Source organism: Anser anser, assembly GCF_964211835.1.
Source record: "Anser anser genome assembly, chromosome: 3".
NCBI classification, from domain to species: Eukaryota; Metazoa; Chordata; class Aves; order Anseriformes; family Anatidae; genus Anser; species Anser anser.
The window spans coordinates 117,101,949-117,127,878 of NC_139722.1; the positions used below are offsets into that span (position 1 = coordinate 117,101,949).

The 25,930-nt window shown below is 37.5% G+C and overlaps 1 protein-coding gene across 5 annotated transcripts; it reads left to right on the forward strand.

Moving 5' to 3' along the window:
• Nucleotides 1–1,085: 1,085 nt before the first annotated feature.
• Nucleotides 1,086–25,828, forward strand: SANBR (SANT and BTB domain regulator of CSR). 5 transcript variants are annotated; one of them, XM_083829726.1, is made up of 21 exons: nucleotides 1,086–1,239; nucleotides 4,095–4,260; nucleotides 5,912–6,098; nucleotides 9,283–9,376; nucleotides 10,392–10,630; nucleotides 11,499–11,557; nucleotides 12,412–12,572; nucleotides 13,446–13,532; nucleotides 13,640–13,750; nucleotides 15,782–15,905; nucleotides 16,372–16,524; nucleotides 17,180–17,325; nucleotides 17,668–17,767; nucleotides 18,838–18,870; nucleotides 19,836–19,935; nucleotides 20,961–21,055; nucleotides 21,167–21,195; nucleotides 21,293–21,366; nucleotides 22,400–22,488; nucleotides 22,875–22,966; nucleotides 23,863–25,828. In XM_083829726.1, exons 2-21 carry the CDS (start codon nucleotides 4,111–4,113, stop codon nucleotides 23,897–23,899), a joined length of 2,160 nt encoding a protein of 719 aa, XP_083685852.1. In that variant the 5' UTR covers nucleotides 1,086–1,239; nucleotides 4,095–4,110; the 3' UTR covers nucleotides 23,900–25,828. The 5 variants fall into 5 exon arrangements, 4 of the variants coding, with proteins under 4 accessions (XP_083685852.1, XP_083685855.1, XP_083685853.1 ...); XM_083829727.1 differs by having other exon boundaries at nucleotides 1,172–1,239; nucleotides 9,287–9,376; XR_014581874.1 differs by lacking the exon at nucleotides 21,293–21,366.
• Nucleotides 25,829–25,930: the final 102 nt, after the last annotated feature.

Consider the following 25,930-nt stretch of genomic DNA (forward strand, 5'->3'; position numbering starts at 1 on the left):
GTAGGAGGGGAGCTGCATTTATTTTCCAAACACGGATAAGATGAAACCATATCTTTCTAAGTAGCTCCTTTTTAGTTTTTCATCCATGCAGGTGTGGCCACATGTTGGGGTTTGCCAACACTTTCACACTGTGATGACAGGTAGTAACTGCGCGTGTCCAAGGTGATGACGATGCACTTTTTTTCCCCTTTGCCTCTTGGGAGTGGTTCTTTTGCAGGATGATTTGAAGCGGGCCTGGGGTGACCGTGCTGCCGCTCCAATTCTGCGGGCACACCACCTTTAAGCAACTGGATAGTGTCTCCTAGAAACAAATGCACTTGTACATCCAGTTTTATTGACACAAGCATGGTGTGATGTCAGTAATAATGTCAGATGTTTTTAATACTACTTTGTGGTATTAAGGTTTCTTTAGGTTTGAAGTAATCGAAGGAAAAAACCCTGGAGCAAATGACAATTTGTTACACTATCAAAGGCAAGCTTTAGAATTTACTTTAGAAATGAAAGCACTTTAATGCACAGAGCCAGTTCTGCTACCTTTGAATTATCAATAATTGAACATAGTCTGTAGACTGTCAAAGGGGTAGAATTTGAGTTACTAAATCTTTTTTTTTTTCCAAATACATTTTTTTCGTATTTAAAAAAAAAAAACAAAAAAAAAAAACACGGCACTGCTGTGTAGGAGCAGAGGTTAATTCCAAAGCGGCGCTGCCCGCCCTGGCTGCACATCCAGGAGTTAAATGCGGTGCCAGTCGCTGGACCCCGGCCGCCATTTTGCGGAGGCCGCCGCCCCGCTCCCCTCAGGGCCCCGCCGTGCTGGGGAGGCCGGGCAGCGTCACGGCCGCGCGCGCGTCACGCAGAGGGGAGGGGGGAGCGAACCGCAGCCGGCTCCGCCCCCCCGCGCGCGGCCGCGCGTTGCCGGGCGACCGGACGCCGTGCGCGAGGCGGGCGCTGCCGCTGCACTGCGACAAGGCGGGGCCGGGCGGGGCGGGGCGGGGAGGGCCGCAGCGCGCGCGCCGCGCCCCGCCCCTTCGCGCCCCACCCGGCCGCCCTATTGGCTCTCGGCTCCGGGAGGGGGCGGGGCTTCCCCTCTCAGGCGGCGCTGATTGGCGGCTGGCCGTCCCCTCACGGCGGTCCCCTTGTCGGAGGGGGGCGGCGGCGGCGGCGACAGGGACGGCGACAGGGAGCGGGGCCGGGGCGGCTCCCGCGTTGGACCCGTCCCGCCGCGCCTGGAGCCGCCAGGTAAGCGGGGCCGGGCCCTTGCGGCCGCGGGCTGTGTGAGGGGTCCGTGCCCCCTCCGAAGTTGGGTGTCTTCAGGGAGACCCTCCCGTGACAGGTATGGGTACGCAGCGAGAAGGCTGGCGGCCGGTACGTCCGAAGCCAGCGAGAGGCGTGCCGTGCTACTGCCAGAATGGAAGTAAAGGCATCCCTAGGCTTGTAATCAGCCCTGCTCCTTCGCTTATCTTCGCAGTAATGCGTGTATATATCACCGTGTTTTGTTCTGCCTGAAATAAGTGGATGGGAGGCAATTCTGAGAGTTTCATTACATGTTAGAGCAGTTCTTGTCCGTGCATGGGCAGGTTGTTTCATAAACCACAGTTACTGATGTGTATGTAAGGTCTTTACTAGCACAATGCTTAAAACCTACTGTATTGTCTCCTTTAAAGCATAAGTTCTGTTGCAGGATAACTGCTCTTCTTTCTTTCTTTGGTTATCTGATATAATCACGTTATGGTCAAAGCGGTGACTTACAGAATATGTGACATTACAAGTAATTTTTCTCTCATTAGGTGTATTTTATGTCTTGAGACCAGAGGATCCTAGTGCTCCATCATTTTCTCATCTCATTTAAGTGTACTTTTAAACCAGCTGCAGCATGCATATAAGGCAGCATAAGAACTGGGCTGCATATCTTATATCCACCCAGGTTTTCCAGTGGTGCTGAGCTCTTCTTACTTGGTAATTCCTTTCCATAACGGCAGATATTGTACATATTCAGTGGCTTAATTACAACTGATACTGATATCTGTCTGTGCACTGACTAGACAAGCTTCCACCACCAAATTACCACGTTGCCACCTCTTGTTGCTTCAGTCAGGATGAGGGCTAAGGGCTTGATGAATGTAGGGACTGATTTATATTTACCTCAAAATGGCATCTGTCTTTGCTGGAAAGTTTGGGCTCATCTTGTCTGGGAAGGATCTTTGTCCTTTAAAACAGGCTGTTTGGCACACTTTGTTAAAGATTTCATTTAGATAGGATTGCTGAAGTGCTATGACTTTTATCAGATTGGCTCGTCTTCCTAAAATGAAGCTTTTTAACCTGGTGCCCTCTTCTGTGTTTTGTTTGTTGTGTTTAAGTCTCAAAAATATCTGAAACCTAAGCATTATTTTAGCATGTTCTCTTATTTTTTTTTCCTGATGGTTTCATATAGCTGTTCTTTTGAGAGGATGAAAACTTACAGTTATCTGCTATTCTGAATTATATTTCTACTAATAAACTAAAAAATTGCTGGAATGGTTTCTTCAATCAGAAGCAAAATCAGTGCTATTTTGTATGTTTTAATTGTCTCTTAGCTGCATGGAAAGCAAGTGATGCAAAAGAAATACCTACCTGTAGTAGTCTTTTGGTAACAAGTAATCAGTTAAATCTGCTATGATCCGGGTGTATTTTCCCTGAAATTCCTTATAGTCCTTGCTTTCTACAACAAAAGTCAAAATTCTGCATGTGACCTTTAGGTCCTCTTATTTATGTGATCTGGGTAAGGTACTTCAGAAAAGGTCCAAAGTGCTTTATGAGCCCTTATTAAGCTCTCTGGCTGGGTGCTAGTTGAATATGGAAGCCCTGATTAATGCCAGCAGTTTTCTCCCAGTGTATGCTAAGACAGTGCTTTGAACTTTTACGCTGTTGCCTGGTACTATTCATAACATGCATTTAAATAAATAAATAAAGGTATTTGTTTGTTTTTCCTCCAAATTAGGAGGACTGCATTTGTAAAGCATTCACTATTGACTTTATACGCTTTGTACTGGTGTTTGATCCAGTGCTCAACTTGAAACTGGAGGAATAAGGTTGCTTGGTCCTGATAATCCCAGCTGGGTGTCTTGAATGTTTCAGGACAACTCAAAACTGAGGTGCTCAGGATGAGAGCGGAAAGACAGCCCCTTGTTGTGTGTTGAGGTTTTATTGATTTCCCTGAGTTCCCTATATAATTCCCTCTATAATGGGAGTCTGGTTTGTAAAACAAATGGGCAGAACAAGAAGAGATGGAAGTAGAAAGTTTGGAGAACAGAAAAATGTATTTAAGTGCAAATAAACTTAAATTTAGGAGCCCCCCTGTAGCTTTGGCTGTTTATTCCAAAATTGCAGGAGGCCCTGCTTTGCGCTGGAGGGCTCGGTGGTATGAATCCCCCCTGGAAGCAGATACCGGGTGGTTCCCTTTCAAAGCTGCAGAAGGGGGAGGTAGTCATGGTAGTGTATCCCCCGAACAATTAAATACCAACACCTCTCAAAGCCTTCAGTTTACTGCTCTGTGGTAATTTGTGAAAAAAATTGGTAATAATCATGGTAATATGTTGGACTGTGATGGCTAGTGGTGGAGGGCTGGGCATGTCTTCTGTTTAGTCATGTTGGCTGTAGAGATGGAAATGTCTAGCCAAAGTGGTCAGCTGACACTTGGGATAAAAAACAAACTGTTTGCTATAGTGCTTTTAAATCCCTTTGTTCTAAAAAGTGTCACTTCTAGAAACATGTCCCTCTATGGAGCTACAGTTTACAGCCTCTCCTCACGCCTCTCTCCCCTTTCTTTCTTAATACTCTACAGTTTTATGTGCAATTTTTCTGTTCCTCTGTGATGATGCAATTCAAAGGTAATTCCTGCTGCAATTGAGTTGGGTTTGATATGTTTTGCACGTCTGTTCCTTCCCCCCAAAGAATTTGAGCGTGGAGATATGAAACACAAACCTGAGAGCATTAGGATGTGCCTGTAGTGCTGTGGCAAACATTTCCCATAGTAACTCAGGGAGTGTTGCAGGTAACTTAGATTAAGCTTTGGCAAACGATGCAGGCTGACTTGCTAATAACTTTTTCTCTTCTAGGCTTAAGCAGCCAAAGATGAGTCGTGGATTTTCAGAAAACAATAACTTTCCATATGACAACAATCAAATGGTTTTAGATATGATCCTGTGCTCCCTAATCGGTGTTCCCCAGCCTATCAACTGGGACAGCGTGGCAAGGCTCGTTCCAGGATATACATCCAAAGAGGTGAATTTATTAGTACAAGTATCCATCTACTCTAAGTAGTACTTTATGAAGAAGAAAACTTCGGGGAGGGAGGGAAATTGAAGTTAAGGGATTTTTTTTTTTAAAGTAATGTATAATTCCAAGAACTGAAAATGTTGAATGTGCAGTAGATTGAAAAAATATTTTTGTTTTTACAAAACTTGAGCATTGAAATTAAGATATACAGTCTGTATTTTATTTCATTTAAACTGATACAGAATAAGAATAAAAATCAATGGGAAGTAAAAATTGAAAACAGATTTAGAAAAAAATAAAAAACTATGGTGTTTCAAAATACATAGCTAAGATTATTTTAATGGAAAGGATGGTAGTACCTACTACCCTCCTGTAGCTTCTCGTGGCCTTACTAGCACACCTGATAATTTTCTGTGAATGATATTATAGCTCTAAGGAAATAAGAGTTACAGATCTTACTGTGAAGGAGAGCAATTGCCTTTCTTGCTTGGTCCTACACGATGTGGACTGTTCTTTCTTTGGCTGGAATAGGATTTGGAAGAACCTAGTACCTCTCTATACTTAATCTCTTTAGGCTGCTGAATTTCCTTGTGAAATTGTTTTCTTTATTTATAAATAAAACTGATATTTTTTTTTGAGTTATGAGGGAAAGTGAGCTAAAAGAGTAAAATGTCTTTTGCCCTTGTGATTCAGTGAAGCTGGAAAAAAACAAGCCAATGGTCTTTACTTTCTTGCAAACTTAATCAAATGTGTCAGCTGACATTTGTAGCATTGCTCATGGGCATCACTGTAACCTTGTATTTAGAATATCAAAGTGAATGATTGGGAGTAGAAGCTTGTGTGGAAGGTTACTGCCTTTCAAGTGTTTGGCAAAGCACTAGGGGGCAGGAGGGTGTCTCCCATTTAGCTTTCAATTTGCAGGCAGTCCTATGCACTTTAAGCAAACAAAATAATTATAAAAATATTGGTGAGATCTCTCCCTATGTTAACTAAGATAATGTGATTGATCAGTACATATCTGGCCTGAAGAGTCGTGTCACAGGAGAGTTGCCTGTGGAATTAAGAGGAGTTACAGGTATGTGTAAGTTACCCGTGCGCAGGATTCTGCAGAACCAAACCCATCACTGTCCTTGTGAGGTACGTAATTACGAAATGGGAAGGAATTACTTCCTAGTTCGTCAAAACAAGGAATGGAGAGTTGATAAAAGTGCAGAGGAAATCACCAGTTCCATGTGTCCAATCAGAGTGGAAATCATAAAGGGAAAGAGTAATAATTATGAAGCAATTATAGCCACTTGTAATAATATTTGACAGTGTTTGTGGTAGAAGGACTAGCTACAAAGAGACTTTAAGCTCTCCTTTAACTTCCCTTTTGAAGATTAGGTTTAAAATCACAGGTCTTAAGGAAGTAAAGGTTGAAACAGGTTCCATCTTACCTTATTCTGTTACTGTTTAACTATGGCAAATTTTATATTATTGTGTGCTTATGTGCTTTTCTGTTACCACTAAGTAGGAAGCGTTATAAGTCTAATATCAGCATGATCAAACGTTCATGCAAACAATCAAATACGAAATGCAGTATCTGCCTCAAATTATAGTTATTAAAAATGTACTGAAAGCTACTGCTTCATTGTCCTATCATTTAATCTTGTGACAGTGTGCAAAAAGATTTGATGAACTAAAAAGCAGTGGAAGTTCACCTGTTGACAACCAGTATAATCCCCTGATGGCTGCTGGTGGGAATCCTGTGGAAACTTTAGCCACGTACATCAAATCCTCCTTGCTCGATACACAGACAGAGTTTCAGGAGCCTGCTATTGGGCAGGATTCCATTACAATAACTGGTATGTTTTTAGTCCTTCTGAAATATATTGCCTTTTGTTATAATCCGAACGTGCATGCTTTTCTGTCTTGAGTGGTGAGTCCACCCAAGAACAGAACTTCTGTGCCTTTGAAAGAGAAGAGTTAAGCGTAAGTATAATACATACATGAAGTCTCTTACAGTTTATGTTGAGGCAGTGTTAATTTGTTTGGGTATTTTTAATAATTTGTCCTTTCAAAGGGCATGATATGCAGGAGTGCATAAATCTGTATGCTAGATCCTTCTGTTCAGGATTTTTGGTAAGGAGAGGAATTACTCTTCTGTTTTGTATCCCATGTTGGCATTGTTAAACCTACAACTGCTTGCAAACACAATAAGCTGAGTTATTCAAATAACATGAAAGCTGTGTGCAGAAAAGTTGTGGAAAACTGAGAAGATGATCCCTCAAGGTCAGACTTTCCTCTCCCAGCAGACTTGCCAACTGCTTGGTGGCAAGAAAGCTACCCAGGAGCTGGGAGCATATTCTAGTCGCGTTTTGATGCTGGATAGTCTTGCAGTGACATACAATGTGCATTAGTCAATTATGTGTCCCAGTAATGCTTTGACAGAACAGGACCAACCCTAATAGTTGTGCAGTGATTGAAATAAAATTAAATATCTCCTTAAGTACTATCTCCTTAAGTACCTCTACTGTGCTGAGTTTTAATTAACTGTGTGATAGTTATTCTCTGGATTTCGTTATGCTCTGAGATGTTGTCAGCACCTTGTAGGGCTTGGCAAATGTGTTGCATGACAAACTTGCTTCACTGCAGTAATGAGTAAAAAATTTCTGTGGTGCAAATTCAGAAGATAGTGAAGTGTTAAAACGTTCTTTGTTATGGCATCTTTCACTGTTGCAGCTTTCTGGTCACTGTTCTTTTTGCAGAAGAAGAACAGCTCTTTGACCTTTGCTGGAGAATGAATAAAATATTTTTAATATATTGCATAATGACATGAAAACTGTATGTGGAGTAGGTAAACCAAAAATGCTTTCATTAGCTTTCAATTTTGTACTTGTTAAATGTAGTACATGGAATAAATACTTCTTGCACCCACGGGTGGCTACTTAGAAGATTAGTAGCTTCCCAGTAGGCAGTTAATAAGCTAACTCTGCTCATAGAGCTCGTTAGACAATTACTGCATATCTTCTTTTTAACACTTTAATACATGTAATAAGTATTAATACAGTTAAGTACCCCAATGTTTCCTAATATAAGATCCTAGCATGAGATGATTTCTGTTTTCTAACATGTTTTCTTTGTGACTTTGGATAGATAATTTTCTCTGTTTATAGGTAACTAGCTAATATGAAATTAGGGTAATTAATCTTTTTCTCACAGGCTTGTGAGAAAACTCACCTTCTCACCAACTCAACATTTGTGAGGTACTAGTGTATTTCAGAGTTAAGGATTTGAGAAAAGTCTCTGTGTAAATTTTTTTCATCAATTACTTCCTAGTGTATTTACTCACATCTGCACCTTTTTAAGATCAAAAATTTGGGGCCTGTTTGGATTTGTCTGTAGACACGAAAAAGTAATCAAATTCATTTTGAGTTGGGTTATGCTTTTATTCGAGTTGTAAAAGCTTATTTATTATTAGCTAATTTTAAAGCAAACTGCTGCTAAGTCCTTCTAAATGCATATAAGACAGAGTTTTACTCAAGATATCTGTTACTAGCTTTCAGAATTTGAAACATCTTCTATTGAAAGAAGAAAAAAAGATAGGAAATGTGTGGTAAAGCTCTGTTAGTTTAGCTCTGTTGCATATTCTTGTCAGAGTTATTTCCTTTTCTTCAGTAAATAACTTCCCTGTGACCAAAATACACTTCTTAATATTTGCAGACAGAACTCTTCTATGTTATTTTTTCCACAGGCCTTTCCTTTAAAACATTCACCTTACCTTGCATTCAAAATTTAGGACTCCTGCCTTGGCTGTATTTCTGCTAGCATGGGTCAACTGCCTGCAGTGGAATGGCTGCACTGAAGGCTGTGGCTGACTCAGGCCTTCCCAAGGTTCTCCGAGGGTCTGTCCAGTAAATCTTCCCATTTTATTAACTGCCTTTCTTCAATTATGGCCTTACTGAGGCTTGGCCAAGCAAGACCTTAGGCTGTATCTTTGGAGAAAGTTTTGTTTCTTCTGCCTTTGGTGTGATAACTGCTTTCCTGAAAAGCATAACTGCTGTGTTCTGAACTATACAGAGCTTCATTTCTGAGAGATCATTTCTGCTGCCAGTCTGCTATTGTAATGTAGCCACAAGATGAGAAGGTGTATTTTAGTCATTTTTGGAAGAGTACAACCTCTTCCACTGCACAAGAGGGAGAAGGTGCTTCTGGAGCCCGTTCCCTAGAGATCTGAGAGTGGGGATCCATTCATCACAGTAGGAACAGTTACTCAACGTCTGAATGCTGGTGTTGTCTTAACCCTTGATCCAGAACCCAGTGGGTTTGACGTCTAGACCTTCTGGCCTTCACCAGGTTTTGTGTGCACGTTCCACTGCTTTTAGTGTGTTTGTGACAAAAACCTATTTGAATTAAAGCTCAGCTGTCCTTTATACCTGAAATAAGCTGCATGATGTACTTCTAGGATGAGAAGGATTTGGTCTGCATTTTATGAGCATAGCTTTGGGCAGTTGGCTGCTTAAAGCCACACACTTACAAAACCTAGCAAAAACACATCTATAAAGATTTCTGTGAGTTAGTTTGGAAGCAGCTTATTTTCAGAGTTAAAAAAAAGTGTTGTTAAGAGGTGGAGTTAATCTCAAGTAGTTATATCCTGGCAGCAAAGCTGCATGAAAACAGGAGTTTTGATGTGGCAGGGTCTTAAGACCCACATCCCACAAAGCAGATGAGGAGAGCTGAAGGCTGGATTGTATTCCCAGAAACAAATGCTGAAGACTTTGCACGAATCTCATTGCTCTGTATTCAGACAGGATTGATTTGGGTTTCCAGCCAAGTGTCTGGGCAACCCAGCAATGCTGCTGATCTACATTTCTGTTTTATGGCATTCAGGGCAGGAACTTGGCTTATCTAGCAGCCTTTATGGTAGCACAAATCTATTGCTGGTTACGTAACATCACTCTGTTACAGGACAGAGATACTTCGAGATAATGAAAAGGAAAAGGTCAGGCATTTTTGATCTAATGCAGCCTTTTTTTCCTTACACTTAAGGAAGGCCCAGCACAACCTCTGCAAGGAATTGTTCGTCAGAATCTGAGAAAGGTCCTGTGCATAACAGTGGAGAAAACACTGACGAAAGCCAAGGGTAAGAAGGTCTCTGTGCGTTTGTTACCTAGGGGATTACAGAGCTGACAGAAAGATGTCTAAAGTTCTCTCACAATTCTTCTATCACAAAGAACACAGCTAGGAACATCCTAATAAATGCTATAAGAAATTTTGAAACCTTTTCTTGCAACAGAAATGTTAGATGTTGGTTTGAGAACTTCAAATGTGCAGTAGGGATAGCTTGTGTAGGAATCTGCCCATAGTGTTCCTCTGAATGACTGATTGCTGCTGTGGTGAGAATGGGAACCAGAGCCTGGTTTTAAAAGGGAGTAAGTCAAGACTGATGCTTAATAACATTTAATATATATAAAAAAAAATCTGTGAACATAGGCTTATCCTGTTCATGTGAAAGAAGGAAAAGAAAACTGTAAATGAAAAGTGCAAATGAGTGATTTTACTACCAACTCAAATAGCCATCACATGTTTTCTGTACTAGGTAAGTACGCCTAGAATAATGCGTTTGATTCAAGCATAAGGTTAGACATTTTTTTGTGGAGACAGTGTTTACTGGTTCTAGCTTTTACTTTAAGAGATAGTCAAAGCAGTTTTGATTTCCACTGATGAAAATTGCTGTTGTATGTTTTTATTGTCCTTTTGTGCTTCAGTAAGTTAGGCATATGTATCTGCCTATTTTTTCAAGAAAATAAAAAAGGGAGAACAAATAAGTTCTTTATGTAAATCAGGTAGTATCCCATAACAAACTGGAGACAAAATCAGAGGCTTGAGCTCAATATTTTTTCTCCAGTCCTTTAAATGGTAAATGGCAGTGATTTTGTCAGAGGATGTGCATTTTTCACCTGCTGTCTGACAGTACTTTGCATTAATAGTTAATAACTGCAATTTGTTTTGCTTCTGTTAATAAAAATCTGTTAGTGACATCAGTTTTGCAATGTGTGATAGAGATTTGGAGATGAGGTCTTGGAGTTTTATCATTCTAATTGGTCCTTATGCGTACTTATGATCCTAATTTGTTTTGTGGCTTGCTTTCCTTTGAGGCCAAACATGGTGATACATGTGTGTGATGAAGCAAAAAACCTCAAAGAAGATTTTGTTTGTCCTCGAGACCTTTTGATATCAGAAATGAAATACTTTGCTGAATATCTGTCAGTGGATGCACAGCGCTGGGAAGAGGTGGACATTTCCGTGCACTGTGATGTTCACATCTTTGACTGGTTGATAAGATATGTTAAAAGGAACACCAAAGATTGCGAAGCTAATGAAATGCCCACTCTAGGTAAAACACAGTGTGTAGAGCATTTGTTGCAGGTTTGTTATGGTCTGTACTAATGGAAGGTTCAAGTTTTTGCTACAGTTCCGCTCCAGTGTCTTGTTTCTGTTGTACTAAAACTTTTCATTTGTTAGAAAAGTGTTACAACAGAAGATTCACTGATCATTATAGCAGATGTCTCTGATTCCTTAACACTGACATTTTTGAGGATAGCTTAAACAGTGAAAAAGGTCTGACACAGCTTGGGATCTGGTGGTTTTAATTAAGGTTCTTCAGACACCTTCTGAACAAGAATGGAATGGTAGTTACAGAACAGTGACAATTGTTGTATTAGGTTTTGGTTTGTTTCCCTTCTGCTCCCTATCTATACAGGTGCAATACTTCCTAAAATTTCAATGCAATCTGATACAACAGTAGAAGAACTTTTCCATTATAAGTTTGAGGCAAGTTTTTAATCTATGATTAAATCTATGATTTATCTAATCTGTTTAATTTATGATTTTTAAATATAAACAAAGCTAGAATAGTGTTAAAACTTGAAATGCAGAAGTTATGTTGAGCAAAACTTCATCTGGGTATGGTGGCTAGCGATGGACGTTTATCTTGCTGGGTAATCGTTTAGTCACTGTATTCCTGTGAAGGCACCTGTTCCAGTCTTTTTAAATTCCAGATTGTTGTGCTCTGGCCACGTAGGTGATAAAACAAGACTTTGTTTCTCATAAGGTGGGAAAGGCTTTGCATATTGGAAGGTGGAATAACGAGTTGATTGTTTTAAAAAATAATATTTAAAACAGATATGAAATGTGTGGCGGGAGGGATGCAATGTGAAATTACCGGAAGAATTAATGGAAAAAAAACTTTTTTTGCCTTCTAGAACCAGCAAATGTCATATCAATTCTTATTTCTTCTGAGTTTTTGAAGATGGATTCATTAGTAAGTATTAAGAAAGGATTCTGTGCCATAAGAGTACTGTTAGTCTCTGTGTCTAACAACTTGTTTGTTGTACTTTTGCTGTTATGGAAACAGACGATGAGAGATGCAACGAGGGCCTTTTAAAGATTTTGCCACCTTTCTTATTCAAAGCAGTAATCTACAATTTGCAGAATCTCAACAGGGATGCAGAAAACTTGCAGAGGAAGTTATTTCTAAATGTTATAGTGAAATCCTGGGTTTGTCTTCTGATGACTGATCCAAGTAATGTCAGTATCTGTCTCTGGCAGGTTTTATTAAAAAGATTGCTAAATCGGTGAATACCTCTTGTTTTGTGTCCTTACACAAAAAACTTAGCTTAGGATCCGTAGCTTAGGATCTGGTTCTCCTTCAGCTCTGCCTATTGACTTGTTTGTTAAAACGTTTGTCAACTTCTGTCGTTAGGGCGACCTACAATTAAATACATAGTAAATTTAGCTGTTTAATACTGAGATCCAGGTGATGCCTATGTGTAATTGTTCTCTTTTGCAAGCCATTACGAGGTACTGCTTACTGGAGGCAAAACATTTGTGGAGTTGTTTTCCAGATTTCTGTAGAAACCTTTTGGAGGAGAGCACAAACGGACTCAGTCACGTTATTTCATAGTCTCTTTCAGACAAATTTGAGACTTGCTTTTTGTTTTTAGGTAGAACTGAAATAGTTTTCTAAAACACTAAATGCTTTCTAAAAAATGAAACAAAACAAAAAAACAACAACCAAACAAAAACCTACAACAGTTTGAAGTAATTAGCACATCTTTTGAGATAGCTTTGCTTAGAATTCTTTAAAATTACTTTTAACATTTCTGTTTTTCCTAGGTAGAAAAATGTATTCATTATTGCCACAAAAATATGAATGCTATTGTAGCTACGCCATGTAATATGAATTGTATCAATGTTAACCTTGTCACAAATATTGCTGATCTCTTCACGCACAATGAAGTGGAAGAGCTGAAGGACAAGAGAGATAAATTCAAAAGGTAACTTTTTGCTCTGTAATACACTACTGAAGTGCTATAGGGCTTTTGGATCATTTTTTGGATCATTATATGACACACTGTGAAGTTTGGAATCATGTATATACAATTTATATTCTCATATATTGTATCTTCATCATAGAACATGATGAAGTGACTTCAGAATTTTTTATTAAAATTACAAGCAAAAGGAGAGTTTTTTATATGAGGCAAGCTGAAGACAAAGGTCCCACTAGGAGTGTGACATGGACAAATTATTCATGAATTCTCACATGAAAGCCAGGATTAGGGTGAGGAACCATTTATGGCATGACACGCTTCTAATTCTTATAGTTTGTTTTCAGCAATCTGTGAACTCTGTTGTTTGGACATAAAATTTAGGGTGGCTGGAATCCTGAAGAGTTGTGATGGAATACTATTTTAGAAAGCATACAGAAGAACATTGGCTTAGTCAGTGTCAAGAGAAGGGTCAGTTATTGGAGTTACTGGAAGGCAGACTGACAGACAAGCAAGATTAAAGTTAAAACTTTTTAATCAATAGGGATGAAGGCATTACCACTTCAAAAGCTGAAGTTAAGTGTAGATTCACAGTGAAGGTCTTCTAGGCAGGGTAGAAGCTGGCAGCTTAAGTTGTTGAACAATATAATAGAGGGGGAAAAATTTAAGGGATCTCTTTCTTCACATCATAACAAAAATAAGAGATGACTAGGCCAGGAACCAATTATCTAAACAGATTATTTTAAAGGAAAATCACGTTAAAAGCTGGATTCTGAAAGAAACACAATGACTTTGCAAATCATTAGAATATAATTCGTAGTCTCACTGTACATAAAACATTTTTTTCTAATGGGTAAGCTGTGTTGCTGTCGTTAATAGTAAACTGTTCTGCAAGAAGATTGAGAGACTGTTCGATCCAGAGTACGTAAATCCAGATTCTCGGGGAAGTGCAGCAACATTATACAGGTGTGGTCTTTTTTTTGTTACTACTACAGTTGTAAGGGCAGTCCCTATAATTGGAAGTCCTGCTCTTAATCCAATATTTTGTCTTCTATTTTTATTTTTAAATCTAGATGCTGTTTATGTAAAAAGCTGCTAACTAAAGAAACTGAAAGAAGAATTCCGTGTGTCCCAGGAAAAATCAACATAGATCAACATGGGAATATTGTCTTTGTACATATAAGGTAGTGAATATATATGTTAAATTTTTCTTCAGCTAAATGATGTAATGTGATTTTACAAAATGCTACATGTTTAGGAATTATCAGATACTTGCATTGCAAAATGAAATGAAGGATACATATAGAACAGTGTGAATTGTTTCAACTTTTTACAGTACTGGGAGGGGAGGGGAAGAGTTGAGGGAGAGTATGATGATCTGAAATTCATTCATCAGCGCAGCTGCTGCAACTCCATCTGTGATTACTGGGAGGGCTATTTTTGAGTTGTCCTGCTTTACACAGGAAATACTCAGTTAATTGTTTCAGCAAATTGTTTTTAAGATATATGGAGCCAATTGACAAATTGAATTAAAGGCTACTTTACTACAGGGCTTGTTATGGAATGGCAGCTCCATCTCGGCAAGCAAAGAAATGCTGAAGATTATATTCTAGACTGACTTCATACTGTCGAATCAAATAATCAGCCTGCTTAAAAACTATTATAAATAAACATTGCCAGTTTTTTTTCTGTTCTAAAGTATTTGTCCAAGGAACTTCCAGGACCTGTTCTGCATGTGTGCCTTGTTCATTTGGCACAAATGTTTAATTGAATTCTGTCTCTTTGAGCCATGTTTGTAAACAGTTGGATTCTCTTCTTAATGAATGTCAGTGCATGACGCGCTGCAGTTTTCCCTTCCTCCTCACATACCCCCTTTAAGGAAGATAGTGGGAAGTTAATAACGGGAGGCCTTTCTCAACGTATCTGTTCGATTCAGAACAACTAAAACATGGTTCAGTGTCAGCTCCCAAGAAAATGCATTCATCTAGTGTTACCTCCCACAAGTAATTCCAAGGTGTTGATTAAGTTCTACCTAACAATCTAAATAGAACTGAATCCGTGACCCTGTCCTGACATATTAGGATCATTGGTGATTAGCTACTTAAAATTCATTAACTGTGTTATTTAAGCTGACTATGTAGCTGATATGCAGTTCGTAGTGCAGAAAAATACAGATTTTAAAGTTATTCAGAGAATTATTTAAGTTCTAATTGTTGTGGTACTTGCAACTGCTTTTCTACACAGAATACATCTGTTATTCCTTAGATGAGGTGATGTTGGCCACTGATGAATTCAGGCTTATGATCTAATACAAACTTCTCTTTAATGATTTAAAATTAGTTTTATACGTATTGGTCTTCTAGTGGTACCTAGAGCTAATTTCCAGTTGGAACCACTGCTTTCTTAGTCTAGGTCAGATGTGTATATATAACAAAAAATTGTTCAGGACAGGCTTAAAATTGTGGCAAAACAGTATCTGCTCCTTTTGAGGATAACGTGCACCGGTGCTGGTTGTGTATTCTCTTTTGAATTATGAAGAGGTGTTTGTAATTTTATCACTTGGAAGGAACAAAGTCTGTAATGTGCACTATTTTTAAGACCAGAAGTCTCAGATAAGTGTGTTCATAAAAAAAAAAAAAACAAACCAACAAAACAGTCTCCTGTTGTCAAGCTTTAATTACTAACTGACTAATCACTGTTGCATTGCAGGTGCCTAGAAGTGCATATATTATGTTGGCTTTTAAATCAAATAAAGTAGAATGACAGGACTTTGCTTCTGTTGCACAACATTATTATTCTAAATAAGAAAACTGCAGTTTCATTGAACTTGTTTGCATGTGCATATTTCAATTCCTTCTACTCTGCGTATTGATTTTCTTTTGTTTCATGGTTCTCCTGATTTCCAAAAGGCTCAATATTTGTCTTAGCTTATAAATTTGCAGTATGTGGAGCTTGAGATGAAGCAAGCTGTAATTCTTTGTTGTTAGTGTGCTTAGGATGTTGTGAAAGAACGCACACATTTCTGTCATGGTCTGAATTTAATGATTCATTAAATTCATCATCCTACATTGTATCCTTCCTGTCCTAAACTGTTCTATAGGATTTCGACCAGTGGAAGATGTGGTGTTCTGCTCCTTCTCCAACTCACCTTTCTGGTGGCTTGATCAAAACAGTTTTATTGACTCTGTGTACAACCTGACATTCTGCTTTTTCAGAGATAAAACCTGGGAAGTCCATGAGTACTTAATCGGCCTTCATGAAGAATTAAAATCTTGGCGTGATGTTTATTGGCGTCTCTGGGGGACTGTCAATTGGTTGACCTGCTCAAGATGTAATCAAGTTAGTCTGTTTTCATTTTCACTTGTTTGGTAGCTGGTTTGTTGTGGGTGAGTTTTGGGGGTGAGGCAGAGATCAAAACAGTTCAGAAAATATATTCCTTCCTTCCCTTTGGCTGGTTGGTTTTGTCACCAACTGGCTTTCAGTGATTTTTTTTTTTTGAGTGGGAGACATGATTATTTGCATTGTGGAAGTAAGAGGTGCTGTGGTTCTTGACTTTTAAGTACTATTTTTTTCCATCGCTTTCCCTTTTCCTTTTTTCTGGCCACTAAAAGCAAAACAAGACTAAATTAAAATGTTTATTCTCAGGCTGCTCAGGTTTTAGTGAGTGAAATAGTCTTTCTATGGGTTATTGAGTGTTTGCATTTTGGGGCGTGGCAATAAAGTTTGATATGCATTCTTTATAGTGCAAAATGAACTTCCATAAGTAATCTCATCTCTCATTATGTCTCTTCTTATTCTGATGTAGTGTTTCCTGTGTACCGAATTCTCCCATTGCCAGTACCATCCGCAGCCAGTTCTTTATCCAGGTGTAGCAAGTGCTCTGGGCTCAACTGGGACAGGAGTATATCCCTGTTGTAACCAAAAAGTGCTTCGATTTGATCCTACTACCCTCCCAAAGGTACTTAAATACTAGCTCACTTTTAAAACAGCATAACAAAGGGGGAGGAATGTGGCAATATGTTACAAAAATAGATCTTTTCCAAAATAAGGCTTGTAAATTGTTGTGGTATCCTGCAAACTTGCTGCAGGGTAGGATGAGGACTGACCCCTGAAATCAGTCTTCGTCCTGTTTTAATGTCTTGCTCTGAGAACCACCCAAGGATATCAGCATTCCCTGGCTGGCAGGGTGGAGCATGGGTGTGGGGGAGAGGGCACTGCAGTAATCCCAGAAAGGCTTTTTTTTTTTTTCTTTCAATTGCTGTAACAGCATGTGTAGTGCAAGCAAGGGATATCCATCTGTTACCTTTTGTCTTTATACATTTGACTATGTTTAATGCTAACATTGAAAATGAAACAGTTCTCTAAATATTGTTTTTCCTACGTAGTGAACTCTGCTTTACTTCTCAGAATCTCTGCTTCTAGATGTTTGTTAACTTTAGCAAGAGCAGAATCAATGTCACCTCTAGAATTAAAATGTCATCTGTATGGTTTACATCCTGAGAAAACTTCTGAGTTTACAGACAAAATGTTTTTAGAAAGCTAATTTTTGGTATTGTATTTACCAAAATCAGTTCTTCCCATTAACTCATGTCTCTGATGTGTATGTATCACAGGGCTGTCAAGTGAGGGATCACATGGTTGGCTCACCCACAGGAAATGAAGATGAGGATGCTTTATCATCTCAGACTACTAAAATACTGAATGATTTGCTCCATCATAGAGACGTTATTGTTGTTCCTTTCACTAAGGATGAGAATAGGTAAGAACATCGTATTGTTACTGATATCTTAGCCTTGAATGCTTCGTGTGTTCATGTTGCATTTAATCTCTCTGTTTTTACATGGGTGACAGGGCACTTTCTATAGGTAACTTAATTGGAAAGGAAAGAACAAATACTGTTGCCTTTTACATTTCAAGTAGACATGTAGTCATTCAATCTCCATAAGCATTCATTCCTATCTTTATTTATATTTTAATGGCTTGTTGGCAAAATATTATGTGGGTAATTTGGGAGTGTTTTTCTTTTGATGAGTACAGAGAGACTGATTCTAAGTTGTGAAATAGAAAAATAATATATTTTTGTTTTACGTGTTTCTGTAAGTGACTCTGGCATTGGGCTCTGTGATGATAAAGGCATTGAATGTGACGTACTCGTAGAGCCAAATACACCGTGGGGCCCCAAAACTGGAGAAGTCAATGCTGTGAGTGACTGCTAATGTTTTTTCCCAGTCTTTCCAATAACGAAGAGCCTTACAAGGGTACTTTGAAGAATTCATTAAATAACCTTAATAAATAAATAAAATACATTGATAGAGGAAAAGGTGCACCACTGGGCATTGCAGGATAGCATAGGCTAGTGAAGGTATAAAATGCCTAGTTGGTAAAAAAGTGAAATATTTATCAACTCTGCCAGAAGTATTTCTGTAAAGCAGAAGTAATTCTCTGGGTGTCTGAGCTTTGCAGCCCATTTATAGCCCAATGGTATTTAAGGAACCAGTCGTTTTCTACAATACATTTGGTGGCAAAGTTTATTATTGTCACCTTCATTTGTCTACTGATGCATATCTGGGTATATATGTCCATGTGGCTTTTATAAATCCATATAAATGAAGTACAGTAATCTGTTGGGTTTTTTTGTTTGTTTGTTTCCAAGGCATGTACTTTCCAGTACATAGTACTTTCCAGAGCTATGATTCGTTTATGTTTCTATGTCAGATCAAAAGAGATACTTTCAAAGCCAAATTTATGTAGATTGTTTATAGTACTACCTCTCTTTTAAAGAGATCTTTCATGCAAAGACAAGTTTTTGAAGATCTGCACCTGTTATGGAACTTCTGGTAACTCAACGATCCTGATGGTAGCGTGATGTTGCTGATAGCATGAGAAGTTCAAACAGTGTCAGTAGCTCTCCAGCAACAAATGCAGAAAACTTTAAAATCTTAACTCCATAACAATCTGGTGCATAACAGCCCCCCAGCCCTGGACTGTTTTTTCGTATTACAAACACATATAAATATTTTTAAGCTAAGGTTAGGCAAATTAAAACATGACTCTGAATTCACCGTGTTTAATCGATTAGTGGTTTACAACTTGTTTGTCCAATTAGTCATTCCACCAAACTGTAAAGCTAAAAATGAAAGTAGATCTTCCAGGAGCTACCAATTTAGATTGCTGTTACTTTTAGCATACTGTTTTTGGGATTCCACTTACTTTTTTTCCTTCTAATCATTATTAATTTTTTAACTTATGTCTCTTCTTTTTGTGAGTACAGTTTCTTTCTCTGAAGAACTGGACTTTACAACTGGTTAGTAAAATGTTTTGTTCACATTTTCAGGCATTTGCACTTCTGCCATGGCAGAAAACTAGCTTTGATTTTTTTAATCTTATTTTCTTACTAATTTAAACAAAAGTTTTATTTTCTTTTGTGTTAATGTGGAGGTTACATTATAGATTTTTACAAGAAAGTATAAAGTATGTGTGAAGTGCTACGTTAGCCTGAATAAAAATTAAAATTTCCTTTTAAAATTTTTATAAATGACGACAATAGATCAGCAGCCTAGCAGGTCATTAGGCTGACAGAAATGTAAATCTTCAAAAACAAAGTTTTTAGTGCCTGTCTCTTTGGCTTGTCTGAGATGTGTGTATCCAACGATGTATTTGTAGTGTGCTGCAACATGCATGCTCTGTTACTTAATTACTGAGTATCTCAGCAGTTTCAGGATATAGCAAGCCTCAGTAAAACCCTAAGAAATCTTGTATTTTACTATATTTTATGACTACATGGTTATCTCAGATATTTCCTACCAAAATTTTAATTTTCTTATTAATTAGAAAAATAATATATCCAACAATATTTTGGATGCTAAATGCAGAATCATGCAATAATACAGGCTGGGAAGAGATTTCTAGTGGTCATCTTAGATACTTCATCTCACTCTCAAACCAGGGCCAACCTTAAAGTTCAAAGTTTTATCAATTTGCCCATACCCAGTCAAATCTTGATTATCTCTGAAGACGGAGAGACTACAGCCTCTCTGGGCAACCTCTTATAATGTTTGACAACCTGGGAGAAATATAAATAAAAACATTTGCCAAAACATTCTAAGCAAAGATTTGAAATTACTTTCTTAACATTTGAGAACAACTTAACTTTGCACATAGTTACATCACTAAGATGTGGAGTTAGATTTGAAGATACATCAAATCTGTCCCAGAGGAGTTATCATTAATTAGGAATCAAGCCTCGCCTATAATCTGTGGCACTTTTAGAAACAGCAGTCATTGTTATCTGAAGAAGAGGAGTACACCACTGGCTCAGAGATCACTGAGGATGAAGTGGGGGATGAAGAAGAAGTATGCAGGAAACCAGGTATAACAATAGCGTGTATATTCAACCTCTCTGGAATTTTAGAAATAAAGACTCAGGACAGCAGAATTCTTCTGTATGGGAGCTCTAAACATTAGGAATTTTTTAAGTAAAAATATTACTTCGATTTTATTTCTAGTTTTTTCTTTGTTTAGGTACAAATTACCCCATTGCTAATTGTCATCAAAAAATATTGGCAAACAAGGGAAGTTGCAACTACTCACATCCTAGATGTCCTCGAAGTTGATCGAGGGCATATTTTGCAGGAAGGACTATCAAATGACTGTTTTGAAGTTTTGCCTAGATAAATGTTGGAAAAAATGCAGTGGCTACATAGCTATACTTCCTACATGCCTTTATTTTTTAATACTGTTCTGATTATATGACATTATGAAAGGACTAGTGGGTGTGGCTAGAATTTTGTCTGCATTAAAGATAAGCTCTGTATAAGCTAAAATGATTTTCATTTTTTTGTTGTTGTTGTTTTAATTACGATAAGGGGTTTAGGAATGTGGAAAGCCAAAAAAACAGCTTTTCCTTTCCACATTAATAATGAGCCACTTGAGCTGAGGCACTTCATTTTTATTTTTGTCTTAACCTGAAAGAATTGGAGTGTACCAGTTCATTTAATTTATTAAAAAAATATCTTAAAATTGCATGAAGTTTTGTAGTTTGACTTCTAAGTTGTTTGGTCTGATATCACTCAGTTTGTTGATTAATTTAGTATGGTCAGAGATGTAGTTTGTATGTGTACTTACTTTTTAATTAAAAAGAGAAAACTTGTGCAGTTATATGTCATCACCATTTATTTTAAATATGTCCTAAAATAATCCACGCTTCTAATGGAAAAGCATTTGAGTAATCTGTGTGTATTACCACGTCAGTAACACTGACAAAGAAAGAGAAAATTACGTGTTTGTTTACTTTCCCTGTAAAGGAATAGGGGAGAAAAGTCCTTTTGTAGCTGTGTGAAATTCCAAATATCTGTGATTGTGTCAGTCAGTAGATTTATTTTTTTTTTCAATTAGCAGGGAGAAAGGAGAAATTAAAGAAATTCTACAAGCACCCAAAGAAAGTGCTTTCTTCACCTAGTATTCAGAAAAAGGAGAAGGCATCTGAGAAGGTAAAATCAGAGCTGTGAAGTCAGCCTCTCTGAGTTGAATAATGAGGATTTTACTTAAGTCTTGGACATGATTATTAAAATATACTTAATGTATTTTTATTTTTTTGATAGTCAAGTTCCCGAGATGCATCTCCTTTCATGTAAGTAATTTTCAAAGTCCTTGAGAACTTACTGTAGTACATTTCTTTCTGTAAACTGTTACTGATAACATTGTGTGCATCTTTCTTTTCTAATCAGTGTGAGTATGCAGCAGAACAAATGGGATGCCTCCAGGTCACTAAGATTCAATCAAGATGCTCAAAGAGAAGATGGTCCGTTCTTGCATGAGTCTAGCTTTTGTAATCTTAAAGTTATGCAAAGAAAATTATTCTTTCATATAAGAAATGGCTAATTTTCTCAAAATATGACAATTTAGAGAGCTTTAGGTTGAATTTAATCTCAGATATGAGTGTTTTTTTTTTTCATAGTTCTTCCTCATTTGGAAGAGAACAGACTTCAACTAGGCTAGCTGTTAGTAATCACCTCAGTCCAAACTACGCAGCAATCTCAGATTCTTCCAAACTGTACAAAAATATTCATACAGCTAGGAACTCCTGTAAATGTTACTTCAGGATTTGACTGGTGTTTATTAGCAATCTCATATATTCTACAGGAGAAAAAAAATCTCTGTGGCAGGAAAATTGGAATAAAATCCACCATGTAAAACTAAATTGTAGTCTTGCACAAAGGCTGAAAAATAAATGGGCAGCTTTGGGACTTCTGACTATGAAAATATTGGAAAAGAGTTCCAAGTTTGCGGGAGAAAAAGAGAAAAATCTATTCCAAGTGTATGTTAGGGTGCTTTATGTTCTGTAGTTTCTCAGATATAACCTCTGTAGGTTACGTGCTGTCATCTGATGACTCGGCAAGAATGCAAATATTTTTTCTTGTATCCCTGTACCATTTGTTGTCTGGGCAGATAAGTAGAGATAAATGTTTACTTGTATCTCCTTCCCAGTCTTTCTGACTAAAAATACTTAGAACGTTATTTGTTTATTCTCCTTTTTTAATATCTCCTGAGATTTTTGTGCATTATTGCTGTTTTGAAAATCTCTGCCTCAAAACCCCTTCCGTAGTTTTTTATCTCAGTGTAATTCCTCAGGCTGATTCTGGTATCTACCAAGAACACTGCTGAAGCTAGATTATTCATCAAGATCGAGAATATTGGTTGCTCAAGGATTTTGTATGAGCTGAGAAGAAAACAAATGTTATTTTTGCAAAGAGGATATCACTGAAGTGTATGTAGTTCTTCTCTTTGTATTCAGCAGCAAGAAAAACCTGTTCTAAATATTCTTTTTCTGGCAGATCAGAGAAGAATGTCTGAGATTACAGGGCACTTAATAAAAATGAGACTGGGAGACCTTGATCGAATCAAATCAAAAGACAGCAAAGAAGTAAGTCTTTTCCTGTGTTTACAGAATTAAAGTGGTCCTTCGTAACAAAAACGTGACAAAATTGAAAATACCATCTTCTCAATTACTAACATGGAGCACTGAATTCGAATGATTTTCATTTTCTTGTAAGCATGGGTGGAGTTTTTTGTTGTTGTTGTTGTTGGTTGTTTTTTTGTTTTGGCAAAGCAGTCAAATAATCATTTTTAACATTCACTGCCTTTAAAAACTGGATATGGAAAATATGATGGGTTTAAAAGGTTTTGGTACTGGGTTGTGGCAAAGAAATAAGTTAGGCCATAGGTTCTCCTAAATATTCATGATTTTTATGAAAAGTCACTGATTAAACTGAGATAATGTCACAACTTTTTTTTTTTTCTGGGTTCCAGTATGCAGGAGGTATTTATTCTAGACTTGAAGCTCAGATAAAGGCCTCAGCTCATGTCAGTACCCGACAAATCAATGCTGAGAAGAATGCCAGGTAAGATATTAAAATAAAATGAAAAAGTAGAACAGGGATCTCTGGGGAGGCTGTGGCGGGTGGAAATTGATTAAATTAATCATGCTTCGTTTCATACACTTTTTTGCATCAACATCCCTTCTGGCAGGTTAACCATATATGATGTGAAAACTTTCTTTGTCAAAGTAAACTACAGCTAAGAGAGTGAAACTCTTGTGCCCATGCTGGAAGAACTGCTTTTATGTTGGAAGACTTACCGTTCTTTCAATACACATTTTGGTGAAATTATAGATAAGTGTAAAATTGTTAGTCAAGATTCTTTAGCCCATCCTCTGGCCTCCTTCCAAAAAACCACAAAACAATAATTAAAAAAAAAAAAAGTTCATTACTGCATATTGGTCATCTACACCTCAAAAGGATAAAAGGAAAATTAACTGAGGTGCTGGCAAACTGTTTGGTTTTAGAGCCTAGAACTGGCCATAATTTGGTCAGCAGGTGAGTCTCTGAAGCTAAACCTTATAATGAAGTTGCTGACAGACTTTTAAAGATGTGCTGGATGTTTCAAATGTCTTATCAGAGGAATTTCTTGCAGGTGTTATTTCTGTCCAAAGAATGCAGGTGCCTGTAGAATTAGTGATGCAAAAGAAGTTATTTGACATTACAGTTCTTTGAATAGTGTTACAGTTTGATGTTACAGTTCTTTGTTTGAATGCACAGTTTGTAGCTGCAGGTATACTGGCAGAAAGGCAGCTTTCTCAATAGAGATGTCCATGAGATGTTTTTCCTCCTTATCTCGGAACACACTAACATGAAAACAACTTCAAATAAATACTGAACCAGAGAGCTACTGCATAGTAAGTAAACAGAAATTTGAGCTGTAATAACCCACATATGTTTCATATGTGCTCTTAATCCAGGTCAAAATCCCGTTTTGGTCAAGGCCGTCCAACATAAGGACTCGTGGAAAAACTATAGCTGGAATACTTCACTGCTTCCTGAAGCTGTATGGCACTTTGATATACGGAGAATGCGTATCTCCAAAAGCTTTGACTTGATAAGCAGTGACTTATTTATTACTTTTCACTTTGTAGATTATTTTGTGTGATAAATGAATGCAAATCCAATAAGGTCTGTACTTATTTCAATTGTAAATATACTATTTCTTATATTTAAATTTAATTGCTTTTTAGGCTATTGTGTTGAGTTGCATAGAAAATATTTTATAAACTTACAAAGTTAACTTATTCAACTAACTTTATTTATGGGGAAGACAAATATTTCTTTTGGTATGATAGAAATAGTAAAAAGGAAAAAGCAAGACTACTGAATTCTGAGTACAGTCAGCAGTGTTAACACTGCTAAAATATATATATGTATATTTATGTTGTATTTGATAGTATGTTTTAGGTCAGTCTTCTGGGGATTTGCATTTAAAGTCAGTGACAATACAGTAGCTGTGACCTAGATTAGTTTAAGCAGTTTAATGCAGTTCTGAGGCTTCCTTCGGTATAGCCACACAACTCCCATTCATGTGAAGGTGGGTAACAGGTAGAGACTAGACCTCTGAAGATTATTGAAATACTGTGATGATGCAGTATCTCATCTTGCATGTGGAACATTTGCTTTACTTGTATGTGAAATTCATACTTATTTCCATATCATATCTGATTCCTCTTACACAATACAACGTTTTGTTCCCTTCTGATGTCCAGACCTTAGGAGGCAAAGCAGTTCCATCTCTTTGCCATACCACTATATTACCTAGCAGATAAGTTATTAATTATCCATCTTCAATTGAGAGGAATCATTAGAACGATTTGTGCATATAGATATTTTGGGTCTAGTTTCTTTCTGAAACCTGCCTCAATAACACTGTTTAGAAGTCAGATGCACTTTCAAGTTCCGTATTTGGAGCAATAGAATACAAGTTTGTGTATATGTCAAATCCAGGGCTACCAAAATGAAATAACTTGCCTAGAAAATAATTCACATATTAGGAAAGAAAATGGCAATAATGGCAATAATAATGGCTGAATTCAAGTAAACACATTCTGACTTTTTTTGAAACAGGTAGAAAGAGCGCTCAGGGAAAGTTTATTCTGGACCACAGATGTAAAAAATAAAAAAAAATAAAAATGTGAGTTTGGCGTAATTGTAAGTCTGCAAGATCCTGGGGGGAAGGACAGGGTGGGACAAGGAGAGGGAGATCATCATTGAAATGCATTCTTCTCTCCATTCAGGCTTTTTTGTTTGTCTTGTTTCTTGGGAGTTTTCAATAGGCATTAGAAGACTAGGATAGCAATACTTGAAAATATTGCTTTCAATGTGGAAGATTTTAAATAAATTAAAAATGAATGTTTATTATGTATTTTGTCCAATGCAAATTCAGAGCCCAATGAAACTAACGGGCAAAACTGTGCGTTTCAGTGGCTTTGACCTGTATTTAAGTAAGGCTTTATTAATGCCTCAGGTCTGTTTGCAAGTCATACTGCAGCTTTAGGCAAAAAGAGAAAGTATTTAAAATCCACTGAGTAAAAAAAAATAATTAACAGAATAAGAGTTTTGCTACGATACTGTAGCTTCTGTTAGAGGATTATTGCAAATAGTAACCTTTGCCATAAAAGTTGCAGGCTGCATGTGTGTGTGTTGTTTTCTTAGAACTACTGACTAGAAAAGGAGGGAAAATCCTTCTGATTTTGTTTTGTGGGGAAAAAGCCAGTTTTATGTGCCAGTATTGTTATATTCAAAAATATTTTTGAGCATATAACAATAACATACAAGATGTGCAGTCTTTTTTCCCCCTTGCCTACCACCTTGAATTTTTATCTTGTATTAATTTTGAAATTTGTCTTGGTTTAATGGAAATAAAAGTTACTGATTTAAGAAGTGTGTGAGTTTTTTATGGATAGTTACAAGAAATAAATAAGTACATGATTTTTTTTATGACGTCAATCATGCTTGTGTATTTGTGATTAAATTGCAGCT